Below are 13,460 nucleotides of genomic sequence, written 5' to 3'. Positions count from 1 at the left end.
AAACCAGAGCAGGAGAGAGAGGGAGAGATCATCAGCATAAATTCAGTTTACCTCCAACCGGGGTTTAACAAACAACTTGATTTTTGCGGAATGGTGTGTGTGCGTGTGTTAGTGAGGGGCTAACATGGGGATTGGTGGTTACTTAAAGAGAGGCGATACACTCCTGAGCTCCTTCCCAAATTGCACCGGCGCATTAGTATGTGTCAGGTCTGTGCAGATACCCCCTCTAGTTTTACTCAAGTCAGCGGAAAAGTAGTCAACAGCACGTCAGGCAAGCAAAGAGGGAGTTTTCTTCTTCTTCCTCCTCTTCTTCTCTGCCGCTAATGGTGCACCTTCAGAATGCTGTGTTTTTTTATTTAACATTAGGCATCCACTCCTGCTCAGCGGGGGAGGCATGGCTGTGGAAGATTCTTGCAGAAAATCGTCGCTTTGATGGACTTTCAATACACTGTGCACAGTCGCTCCTTTCAATTTAGTGCAACACGGGGCAAAACAGTTGAATTCAGCCAGTCTACTATTTCATTGCGTGAGGGAAAATGCTGAATTATTAATCCCCCTCTGCACAAAGCCTATAAAAAATACATGGTTATTTACAAGTTTGTCTGGACGACAGGGTGACATGTATAAATAATACAGATGTGGGAAGTGTCGCTGCGAGTGGGAAATTCCACGGAACGTGTTTATCTGCAGGGTGGAGAGTTAAAAGTGGCCGATCAGGGAAAAGAACGGGGGCTCGTGAATCATTTCACCTTGCATCTCGCTTGCAATCTCAGTTTCTCGCTAGCGCAAGAAAAACAAGGTGATAATCAGGAAGATAAAGCACGAAGTGGAGAAAAAGCTGGAAGTGCGAGGAGTGCGTGGGCCATACCTCATGATCAGACAGCTTGTTTTGCTCTTCTCCCCCCGCTGATAATAGAGTTGGTTTTAAAAACCATGACACCGTGAACTAAACTGATAAGGGCTTACTTATCTCTGTTGTTGTTCAGGGGGGAAAACAATGCAGCGCCCTGTTTGAGGAGCTGAGCGCAGACACCTCTCATCAGTGTCCCTTTGACTCTTTTCCAGACAATCTGATGTTAAATAAGATCCACAGCTGGGGACCTGCCGGCGTCACGCCGAAATAAATGCTGCGCTCCGCTGACACCGCGTGAGCCTTTCACACACAGTGGCGTTCGGAGCTGTATTTTCAAGCCTAATCTATTTTTAATCCCCCCCCAACAAAACCGCTTTAAGACTTGTCACCCGCCTTCCACAGCTGTCCTTTCAATAAGGCCAATGTCAGTGGCATCCAGAAATCCTCGCCATGCTGTTTCCCTCTGAAGTGGATGACAGCTTGAGGTTGCTGGAGCACGGCGCTTATTTTCCTGAAACTTTTTGAGAGTCGTTTCATTGTGCATGTTATCCAGGGATGAAAGATGTGCCCAAGATGAAAGATTAGCCCGAGCTCAGTACATCTATTTAAAGAGGTATATAGTATGTGTGCATTTCCATTTTTGACAAGGGCTATCGGCTGGAAAAGATGAAGATAATAAGAGGCTCTACATCGCGCTGTAAATTATAGGTAATTAAATCGAGCTTTGACAGGACTTTAGAAGGGAACATTTTCAAATATGTCACACTGGGGCGAATTAGCGGGCTATTAGCGGTGCTGCTGGCATCTTAGCAAGCATATGAACTATTTTGGCGTAATGGGCCTTCTAATGCTTCCCGCTGTGTTTTAACCATGTCTGGAGAATCTGCTTTTTCAACAAGATAAAGGTAAATTACTCACTTACAGACTGATAATGTACAAGTCATCATTCTTCAATTATAGCTCCGCATGATTCCAATTAGGTCTCACATAATACTCCCCCAAGCCCGCACCAAATATGAGATGAAGTAAATGTGTGCTTCATCTCCCCGAGTTTGAAGCAATAAAAGCCCTCTCACAGGCCCCTTTACGCCGTGCAGCAGACTCGTGGCCCATAAATCTTTGCACTGTTCCTCCCCTTCATTCTTGATGTTAACTATCCATGATGCTCTAATCACTCTCCTCATCTCCTTTACCACATTTTCCCCTTGAGGAGCAGTTATTTACATAATCAGATATCATTCCAGCTGTCATTTATCCTTTTGAAGATTAGAGATATTGGATTTTTTTTTTTTTCTAGTGCTGTTTGATAAGATCTTTACTTAACAAAGTGAGGCTATGTAACTTCTGAAAGAATAAAAACAAAAATCCCAAAACTTTCTATTACAAATGAAAAGTTGAGTTCATAAAATCCACCCTTGCTCAAGTGAATACAGAGAGAGGTTTTAGTGCTACAGCCTTACTTGGTGGGGTTTGACAAGTAGCTTGCGGTGGCTACACTGTTAGCTTACGTAATTTAGGTCGAGAATATTGCTTTATAGTAAGTTTGCTCATTTCTAGCTGGGTCAAACAGTGTTAGACTGAAATGTATTACTTAATTCTATGTAGTAATGTAATTATATGAATGTTGCTCCATAACCTCGACCATCTGGGGCTTTGCTTGTTTGCTATTTTACTTCAGTCTGCTCAGTCTCTCGCAGTCAATTGAGAGGTTGTGTCTTCTTAGCAACCTTGCTAACGTTAATTCAACTGGTAGTTTCTATTTTGACCTCTGGCAGCACACGTTTTGTATCATTATGACTTAGCATAAAACAGTCAAATATGGTGAATATTTGTACACTTCCCACATAAACCCTATACTATTAAATGTGTTACATAATATAATATTAATCCACACTAAATTAGTATTGTAATGTGAGCATTTCAGCATAAGACATAACCAGGTCAGAAAAAAACGTTGTTAGCTAGCTTCCCTGAAGCCACGTGGCTAGCTGTTTAACTCCCCTGCTCGCACTAGCTAGTGCTTTATGCTTGTTGTATTCCCTTTGAAAATCTAAAATTCTCACACCTAGATGACTGAATAGGTAATCTACCAAAACAACATCATGACCGTTGCCACATAATGGCGACACCATACAGTAGAATTTTGGTCAGGTTTAGACACTAAAAGTACTCCGATCCGAGTTAAACCACTACTTTTATTCTATAATTTTACCTAACAACCATTGTTATTTACGTGACATATTTGCTAGGTTAGCCTGTTAAAAGAACTGCACAAACTGCAGTCTCCTGAATGAAAGTCCTCCGTTTTTTTTCTGATGAGGACAGGTGTTGAAAATCCAACCACTGTCACCAAAAGACTCTCCTGTCGTTTGTAGACACATAACAAGGGCGGTCTTCAGGCAACCCATATATTTCAGTCTCAAGTTTGTGCTAACCATGTGCTTCAACACACCCCATAACTTAAAAACAACAATGTTTTTCTTTGCTTATACTCACCTGCTGATGTCGTTCACCGAACAGCCCAAATCAAATCAGTTTTGTTTATACAGTCCAAAATCACATTCACATTGCTTCAGTAGGCTTTACAATTTATAGTGAATTATATCCTCTGTCCATAAAATCAACCTTCAAATCAACCTTCTCAAAAGTTTTTTTCACAATAAAAGCATGTGCAATTGAATTGGCAGAGACTTATGACTTTCACTTTTGCTATAACAATAACTTATCAGTTTACTTTTGCAATAGCATTTAATAATTGTCACTTCCCACTGTGTTTGTTGTTTAGAAAAGATATGTGTCTCACTTTAAAATTCTGTCTATGATAATTTTGTACCAAACTTTGACAAAGTGTGTCAGAACACAACAAACAGAGACAAGGGAATCTTTCCAAAGATCTTTAGAGGAAAAAGAGAACTGTCTCCTGACAACATGTAATGTTTGTACCCAGGCACTATTCAGGACTAACAGCTAAGCTGTGGCAGCTCCGTCACCCCTGTTGAGAGGCAAGCGCCTGTCCTTACTGCCAGACTGCTTTTGAATTATTTACCGCACACACCACTGGTTATGGCTGGATTTTTACAACACCACAGCGCAGAGTGCTCCACGTTTATACTCAGGCACAAAGCACCGCACATAAAAAAAAAAAAGAGAAAAAAAAGAAGCAGCTCAAAGAGGCGGCGACAGAGGGAGGCGCCGGCTGTGTGCAAATAGTTGTGCTCAGTAGGTAGTTTTACAAGAGCACTCAATGTGCATTCTGAAAGTGACAATGTAATGCATTTTATCATCTTAATGTAAAAACTACACTGTGTTGGGAACATTCTCTGCTTCAGTTTTTTTTAATGACAAAGAAAAAAGAGTTTGTGAGCTTTCATGTGCTGTGTTGTCAAATCAATGCATCTGATGTGTTAATTCACATCAGCTCCAGGATGCATTTAACCACCAGCAGTTGTAATGCTTCTACCCTACCACGCACACCTCTTTTTCTAAGACCTTTGCATTCCCATGTGAAAAACCAAAACGTGTTCAAAGGACAAGTTCAGCCGAAAATGAAAATTCACCCCCATGCCGATGAAAAGTCAGGATCAGTTACGTAGTCCACCAAATATTTTCCGAAGCGTCACAGCAAAATAACCTTTCAGCATTCTCCCAAATTCTCTAAAATGTAAAAAATCAACAGAAATAAATATGAAATGGCTTCATACAGGTCTAATTCAGGTCACCAGAAGATCAAAAACTGATTTCAAAAGATATTTACACCTATGACGTGCAGTTGAACCCCTACTTCAGATGGGGTGCTTGCTAATGCTTTTAGCTTAGCAGCTACAGTGAAGATTTCAGTTTAAGAGAAAGTGTAAACAAGGTTTTGTTCAATTCAATTTTCTCTCAATCTTGGATCAATGCCAGATGTGATGTATGGAGTCATTACCTGTTCAGTAAAATATTTTACATCTCAAAACAAGTCTCTATCTACTTCAGTTGTCTAGGAGAATGCTGTGAAGCCGTTTTGCTGTGACGCTCCAGAAATGTTTCGTCGACTATGAAACTTTACCGAGTAGAGTTGACAATGGCTGAATTCTCATTTTCCAGTTGAACATGTCTTTCAGCAGTAAGATGTAAAAACTGCAGGATAGGAAGTCCTGCTCTGTTTCAACTACCATATCAACGCTGAGAGGAGGAGACAAGTCTTGTACCTGCGAAAGCCACCTGTCAGTGCCAGCACGGCGTCCGGTGTGATCGCATGGACAGCTTCGTCAATAATGTTCCTCAGGGCTCGGGCCTCTGCTTTACTGACAGCCCTGGAGATGTCTCCATAATGCAGAAAACCTACAGGGAAAAGACCACGTGGTTATTAGTCTGGGAGAGCCGCCATCAATCATAGCCATTTGCTCTGGGGAAGTGGAGAGTCGGGGTGAATTAAAAGTAAGGTAAAATGCGATGCGTTCTGCCGGCTGATAGAAGGCGACTAGCGGTGCAGGCCTGCCGCAGACACGAGAGGATTGCAGCCGCTGTAGACACGGAGCTAAATTATGATTGATGGATTGACGGGGATCTTGCTGATTTCATGCATCTCGCTTCTGTGTTTTCTCATTTATCTGTGCTACGTAAAAAGCATTTATTCCCTTTTCTTCCCTCAGAACAGAGATACACCTCCAATTAATTTCACGATATTGATATTTCTGTCCACGCCGCAGCAGTATAAATACATAATAACTCATGTTTCTGCTCTTTTAAGATTTACAGAGTACAGTGGAGAGACCAAGGTTCAAACACATTTTCCATGTCAAAAACTCACATTACTTCTCGGCATGAAGCAGAGACTGCAGTGTTCCGAGTGATGGATTATGACCAGTTTGATGAAGATGTCTGTCAGCATAACACAATATCAGAAGGAGCTGCTAACTGAATGGAACCTGCAAGCGGTGTAATATAATGTTTTTGAATTACCGCCTCATGCAGCACTCCACTATGCGCACCCGGCAACATCCTGAGCAGCAAAAGAAGCCGAGAGATGATGCAGACAAATGAAAAGCTGCGTGTCAGTACTTCCCTTTCAGACTCTTAAGCGCATACATTAAATGCTCTGTGGGATTTCTATCGCTGACGACAATTGAGGCTGATGCTATCTACATGTTTGGATGCTCCGGTGGTGCTCTATTCTTGTTCACTCAGCTATTTTTGTCAGATATGAGTACTGCATCACCTCAGAGAATAATCACTGCAGATATGCTTTAAGCTTCTTCTCAGTTTACATCCTTTTTTTTTTTTTTTAACCAGATTATTATATGTTTGCTTGTCGGCCACACTGGTGGTGTAGGTCTACCGAAGTCCACCTCTGTGGTCCACACTGAAATATCTCAACACCTATTTGATGGATTGCCAATAAAGTTTTACACAGACATTCATGGTTCCAGAGAAAGGAGCCTATTGACTTAGATGATCTCTCACTTTTCCTCCAGTGGCATGATGAGACTGGCCTTTATGGGTCACAGAGGAATGTCTCAAATTCTGACTCTGTGATGGAGAACTACCCAACCTACGATCCAAAGCATCTGACGAGTTGGGAATGAGACTTAAAAATAAACTTGAACCTTTTAAGGGATCATCACAGTTATTAAAGGTCATCCAGTGTGGGGTATAAATGTACCAGATTTGATGGTTCAGTAGTTGTCAAGCAACCTGGCATCAAACCAAACTGTGTAATAGACCTTGCATACCTGTAAAAACAACAGGGTCTCATTCCGTTGTTGAGTTACCAATTGTACATGCAACGTCCAGTTACACTTTTGGCAATCAAACCAGCAGTTGTCTAAACATTTTCAGTCCTTACATTGCTCAAACTTATATTTTACACCTTTGCTCATCAGACAACAATCATAAAATCTCAACACTCATTTCATGTTCATGATAAGCGCTGCTGATGTTGGTCGCCAAAGGCCTTAAGTCTGACACCTTTCTCCGGAGAATTGGTGCATTTACTCCACCACGACTACTAAAGATCAAAAACTGACAAAGATCAACCTCTTTCAGACGTCGACAGCTTGGTTTCTTTAGACGGAACATCTTCACAGAGCCAGTAGAGTCACTGCAGGCTCTTAGTTATTTAATCATGCAGCTCCAAATTAATTTACCACAGCTCTGGAAACTGTCCAAAAATATTTATCCAAAATCCATCTGTAATTAAACCAAGTAGCAATATTACAAAAGCAATAAAGGCCGATTCCCCACAGAAATATAAACCAAGATCATGTGAAGGAAATCATAACTCTGCCACAGGAAGTCAGCGACCTCTCCGTCGTCTTTGCCTCTGCCCGGCTAATGAAGAGAGCTCATGGGAATTCCACAGCAAGTGTTCCCTCTCACAGTCACTATTCATTGATTTTTATTAAAGAATACACTTGCTGTCTTTTTTCTTTTGTTTTTTACCCTGCTGCTCTCCCCTCAGGGAACACACGTACAGATAGAGCCTCACATAAGGAGCCTCCTGAGGGATCGAAACAGACATAAAAATCCCAAATGGAATGAAAACGAAAGCCCCCCTGGAGGAACCTATTTAGGTCTTTGAATCTTTCTTGGAAGTGAATGAGAGTTGAGGTTTTCAGTCTATAATTTATGGAGTGGCAGAGGGGATTTTTGTAAGATGTTGACGCACCACTTTGTTGCATCCGGTTTAGACGAATGCCGCGGTCTCCCAGAACGTCGCTGAATGAGCGCAGCCCTCCGCGGTACCACTTGTCAGCCGTCTTAGGTCCAACCCCAAACACACTTGTGAACAGCTGGCAGGAAACGAGGTAAGGACGTAATCAAGAAGACATGCTCTGAAATGACAGGCTCTTCTCAGGAGGGGTTAGCATTCAAAAGTTTCGAAGAGCTCGGTGTCCTTAAGAGACGGCAAATGCAAATCACTTTCACAGTAATTTCAAAGCAGCAAGACGGAGAAAGTAAACAAATGAGTTTGTTTTTCATCTACTGACCTTTAGTGTCCGATACCTTTCATCAGACAGTATTTTCTCGACTTCAAACGAACGACCATATCGAAGGATCTCCTGCGAAACATAAAAGTAGATGATATTATTAAGAAAGAGGCTGTCGGTGTCAGCATCAGTATGTTTTCCCTGGTTTCTGTTCCATCAGCAATTAACAAATGGCCCCAAATTGCCGCTCGTTTGAAAACAGTTTCCACTTAAATCAGGTGCTCCTCGCGTCCTCATTTCCATTCCTTTTCAAGAACTAACGATTTTGTTGTTGTGGAACCTGGGATTAATACCGCTTTTATGGCATTCATAAAAAAGCCCAAGGTAATGTTTTCTCCAGCTTCAATTGTTTTTTCTCTGAAACAACTTTATTCGACATTTAATTGTCTGCCGCGCTCAGCAGAGCACCACTAATTTGTCGGTCACAGAAGCTGCTTTAACTGTCTTCATTACGTGCAGGCATAAAATCAGGCAGCGGTTATCTGGTTAATACAGACCATATTCCATGAGTAAAATGTAAGAGTTGTTAGTGTTGAAAAATTTTTTTAATTTTTTTATTCTATTAACGCCAATTGATTTCTTAGTTTTTCTGGTTATTGTTTGTGCTTCTTGTTGTCATTCAATGTTTTGCATTTCCCCAAATTATTTAAAGGTCACATTAATAACATTATGTAAACAAATCTCTTTGTTTTAAATAACTCATCTACAGAGCTCTTGTAGAAAGATGCAGAATTAAAGTATCTCTTTTCCTTAAAGAAAATCATACCTTAATTATGGTTGTGAATTGAAAAATTGAAAAATTATTGTTTTGTTTATCTCTTTATGAGAATTTTGACAGTTGGTTCCAGCCATTGAACCCATGCTTTAACACCGTTGGTATCATGTGGTATCTGTTTCGTAGGCGATCATGAATTGCGGTACTTGCAGGATTGTGGACAAACAAATGTAAAATGGCTGAATTCTACATTACACAAATACAGTACAGCCGTAATGTTAGCTAGCTACCATTAGCAGCATTAACGTTAGCTAGTGATGGTAACCATAATGTAGGCTAACTATAGTTAGAAGTTTTGCCAGTTTTTTCCTCAATATGACAATGCCAATCGTAGCTAGCCACAACAAACTGGCAATACATTGAGGGAGTAGATCAGGGGTACTCAAATTCAAATCTTAAAGGGCCACAAAGATTTTTTTGAATGACTCAGAGGTCCATGTATTGAGGTCGGTCAGGCCACATGCAATAATACTGTAATATTCAAAACAAAATGTCCTTTTCATTCTAAACAACAAAATACGAACTAAAATAAAATGTAATTTCCATTTTAACATAAATTAAAATACGTAGTTGAATATTTCCTCTTTTGGTTTGCTTTCAAACATTGTGTCCATCACTTCAGTCATGCATTATTTTATTTCATTGTGACATAGATGTGACAAGAATCCTGCTTGCAGCTTGATATGACGATTTCAGTGCATTTATTTGTGTTTTGCTTATCTCTGAATTTTGAGGAAATGTCTCTTCAAAATTCCTATGATTCGTCTCATAATGCCGTTTCAAATTGGAAATCTTCATCACAGCTTCTCCTGGCATATTGTAACGCCACTTGTGGACTGTGGCGCAATGGATCTTGGGTATTCTGTTGTTGTTGGTGTAATTATGGTTCGTGAATGTGTTTGTGAATAAGATGATATGTAAGATGGTTGTGGGTTATTTCACGTCATTTGTTCTGTGATTAAATGGTGTTTTAACAAGGATGATACAAATTTTGGCACCGTGAGTAAAAGGGTGTTTGCCGGGAGAAACTCCCCGTCCGTTACACTCTTTGCAACATAGAATATACATGAGGTTGCTAACGTTAGCTAAAACTTGGCAAACAGCGCAAGGTGGTAAAGTAAGATTTAAAACCGCTGCACTGTCAGATACGTGGAGATTGTCCCGGTTGGAGGCAGAATAAATGCAACTTTGAAGATCCTATTTCTGCGAGTTGCCAATTATCACTGTCCACTTTGTCATAACAGTTTACTTGGAAACACGCCATATTCAATCTCTTACCACCAGCAAAATGTGAATACTTGAAGTGCTCCGAAAACGAAAGTGAAAGTTAAAAGTTGCGCTCTGTCTGTGTATCGTTGGCATGGAGACAAGTCCCGGTATACACGTGCTGACCCAACCAAAACACATAGTGAAGGAATAATAGTTCGGGGGCCACAAACAGGAGGCCGGCGGGCCGGATGCGGCCCGGGGGCCGCCTATTGAGGACCGCTGGAGTAGATGATTGGAACGACAGCAGTGTGTTCAACGAAAGGGGTGAGATGGAACACATGAAGTGACTGAATATAACAGCTTAAATATTGATTTGTATTTTTTCTGGCCCGTTGCATAAGGTCATGTGACCAATTGACGCATATTCAATGCCAACATGTCTTCCTTTAGTGGTTGAATGAGACACACCTCTTCTTATTGGATTTATGTGGAACTTCTTCAAGCTAACTAAGCTAGCTAACTAAGCTAGCTAACTAAGCTAGCTCACATCACAGTTAAGCTGAGTCGGAAGCCATAAAGGTTTACATCCTGCGCTGATAACGAGCCTTATGTCCATGTATGCATTCCTTCTGCACAGTGATATGGGTGGCGGGTGTAGCAAGAAAATAGTTCCGACTTGAAACTGCTCACAAGGAGGTTCACAGGATTTATTGCCATCTGGTTCCATTTTATCGGAGAGATGTCACACATGTGTTTTTGATTGTTTTGGGGGTGAACTGTCCCTTTAAGCTTGTGCACAAAGGGATGACATGTAGTATCAACGAGCCAGTGAACCTGAGATCCAGACTGTGAGTACAGCGTATTTTAAAGCAGTCCCTCACTGCTCAGCGATGCATCCACCCGTCCACCTCTGCTTTTCAACCCTCGAGCTGAGGCCAACCTCAAACACAGGGATAATGCTCCGACACACTCGGCGCTCGGGGGGAGACACACAGCTTCACAGGCACGACGTCTCTCGTGCACACAGAGAAACACATACTGACTATTCATCCCCAACTCTGCCTCGGTGCTCTGAGATTTTCATGTCAGTAGGTTCATATCTTTTCCCCACTTTGGATGTTGTCAGCAGCGAGCGGTTCAGTCGCTGCTGACAGAGCGTCACTCCGATGTTCACGGGCACATCAAGCATTTTGTTTTTACTCTGTTTGGCTTCACTTTGTTTTTTGTGTCGTGTCATTTAGTTTTGAGCCGGGTTCTTTTTTTAAAGAGACAACCTAGTGGGAGAAAAAAAAAAAAAAAAGGCTGGGTGTACGTCTGAATCATGTAAGAACAACAACAGGGAGAGGTCATTTGCAGGCAGTCTAATTTGGTCTCCTGGGACATTTATTTTATTTTGTTTAATGAATCTGCCTCGCCGCTGACAGGTTTGTCAGATTTTGAAACTTGCTCTGAGACCCGCCGTGTGTGTGTTAGGTTTAATGTGTCAGAAAGCTCACCTCGTTCTCCTACGGGGACTCTGCGTTCTCGCCGAGCAAACATTTCTCGACACTTTTCCCCGACAACTTGCCATTGATGATTTCAGCCCTGAGCGCAGCTGTAGGTGAGGACTGTGATTGCAGAGTGACCCAAGAAGACGAGATACATTTGTGCGATGCCTGTCAGTGTGTGTACTCAAGTGTGAGGCAATTTTTTTTTTACCGTGTCTGTCTAGGACTTGGAATCTCAAAACTATTTGATATCTTGTTGGAATGATTGAACTCTGCATTGAATTCTTTTTCAACCTTCCATGACTTACGGCAAATGCGTTCTGTAAGATGCAATTCCACTTTGATGTCACCTTGAGAAAAGCATATTTGTGCAGATTGGCATTGTTAGAAGGAGACTGAACCACTCCTTTCTTGACTGCGTGCTGAAAGTAACACCTCCATCATGACCCACCAGTAAAGCACGGGTGATGATGGAGGTGGTCAGTTTCTCCCCAACATTGCTAAATGCACTGCTTCTCCTCCTTGTAGCTCTGACATTCAGCCGAAAATACCTTATTTCGAGATAAGGCCTGGATTTTGTATATTCCATGAAAAGAAGCTACACTATTTTTATGTATTAGGTTTTGTGGAAGATATGTTAATCAGATGAGAAAGATCTTCATTGGCTGATTTTTTCATGTCATAAACTAAATAAACAATTTCTCTTCATTTTCATGACTGAATAAACTGAATAACAAACTGACCTTAAAGGACGACACAGTCACATACTGTTTAACTTTGTTCATATTTGGCGGACCCTGCCACCTTTCTAGCTTCAAACAGTGTTCTGGGGAGCTTTCCTCTGAGAACAGCTTGTTTATCCGCAATATTTCTGAGTTTGTATTATTACCTCATTAATATTGTGAATATTAAAAGCATGCATTTGAATTGCTTCTCCAAACTAGATGCAGTCCCTTTAAAGGTCCAGTTTGTGAGAGAGTTGATTATGAGTCAGTTATTAACCGTCTTGGACCGTTAATATTTTTGGACTTCCTTACCCTGTCTGTGACACACACAAGTTGAAAACCTTTCAAGCCGATGCTGCTGCGGCTGTAAATTAACAAACAACGTTCGATATATTATGACACATATTTTCTGTGACTCATAGTAAATAAGAGCTGTGAATCCAAGCTGACTAATGGTGCCATCCTCGGTGTGGTTAGCAACAAGTCGAAAGACATGACAAAACATCGAGAAATGCCTGATATCTCGCGGTGACATCAAATCATTTTAGACACCGTCCAACATCAACACCTCCCAGCCAACAAAAAAGTAGTCAGTGTTACCATTTTATACTCGAGTAGTTCTTTCAGCATTGTCACAGTAATAAAGGTCATTAAAGTTTTGTGGTTAACTGTTATATTAAATAGATAACAAATATTTCCAGATTAAAATGTCCAAACATGGCCTGACCTTTGTTTTTTATTTTGTAAGTTGTCCTCTTGCATCATCTTTCAAATCTTCAGCGTTTAAGCTCGTGTATCACACAGTTTAATATCACAGCTGAACATTTTCCAAAATGTTTAGATTGACTTTCTGCTTTCAAGGCAGCCACTGATCTTAGATCATTTCACAGCAGCATGAAAATCAAGTCAAAGCGACCTGAAAGTTGTGCAGTGACAGAAGTGATCCATCACATTAAACACTGCATTACTTATTATTTGCAGACACAGGCGGATTTTTAAAACTCTCTCTGTTTGAAAAATTGAGAGTTGGTGTTCTCAAAACGTTGCGTTCACAAGCTGTGTTGTCAGAAAATCAAATCCAGCAGATGAAACGTGAACTAAACATTTGCTGTCCCATCCATTTAGTGCGGCTGCCCAAATTAAACACTGTTGTTTGATGACAACTCAACTCCCAACACGTAATACAGATGGATTGAGTGTCAGCAGCACTCTGAGAAGGCTCTGAATGCGAACTCCTACCTCCATCACTGCCTTAGTGTGCTCCCCCAGGCAGGGCACATTGCGAGTGGCTTCCAGGCACTGCACCGCCCAGGACAGACTCTTCAGGACAGATGCAGCTCTCCTGAAGGCCAGGCATGGACCCTCGATCTCGTTGAATTCATAGCTCTCCGCAAGCACTTCAAAAGCATCCTAGAGGGAGGACAGGTGAAAGGAGAGAGA

At 41.3% G+C, this 13,460-nt stretch overlaps 1 protein-coding gene across 1 annotated transcript in view; it reads right to left on the bottom strand.

The window, feature by feature from the left end:
* The window catches only part of dntt (deoxynucleotidyltransferase, terminal), a 130,105-nt gene that overhangs the window by 89,650 nt on the left and 26,995 nt on the right, over positions 1-13,460 (bottom strand). Inside the window, exons 4-7 of the mRNA XM_030442215.1 lie at positions 13,260-13,430; positions 7,825-7,896; positions 7,503-7,626; positions 5,044-5,176 (exon numbers count right to left, since the gene is read on the bottom strand). Of these exons, the coding sequence (XP_030298075.1) occupies positions 5,044-5,176; positions 7,503-7,626; positions 7,825-7,896; positions 13,260-13,430 (500 nt within the window). The remainder of the gene's footprint in view (positions 1-5,043; positions 5,177-7,502; positions 7,627-7,824; positions 7,897-13,259; positions 13,431-13,460) is intronic.

Source organism: Sparus aurata, chromosome 15, assembly GCF_900880675.1.
Source record: "Sparus aurata chromosome 15, fSpaAur1.1, whole genome shotgun sequence".
NCBI lineage: Eukaryota > Metazoa > Chordata > Actinopteri > Spariformes > Sparidae > Sparus > Sparus aurata.
This window is presented reverse-complemented; position numbering and strand designations above follow the sequence as displayed.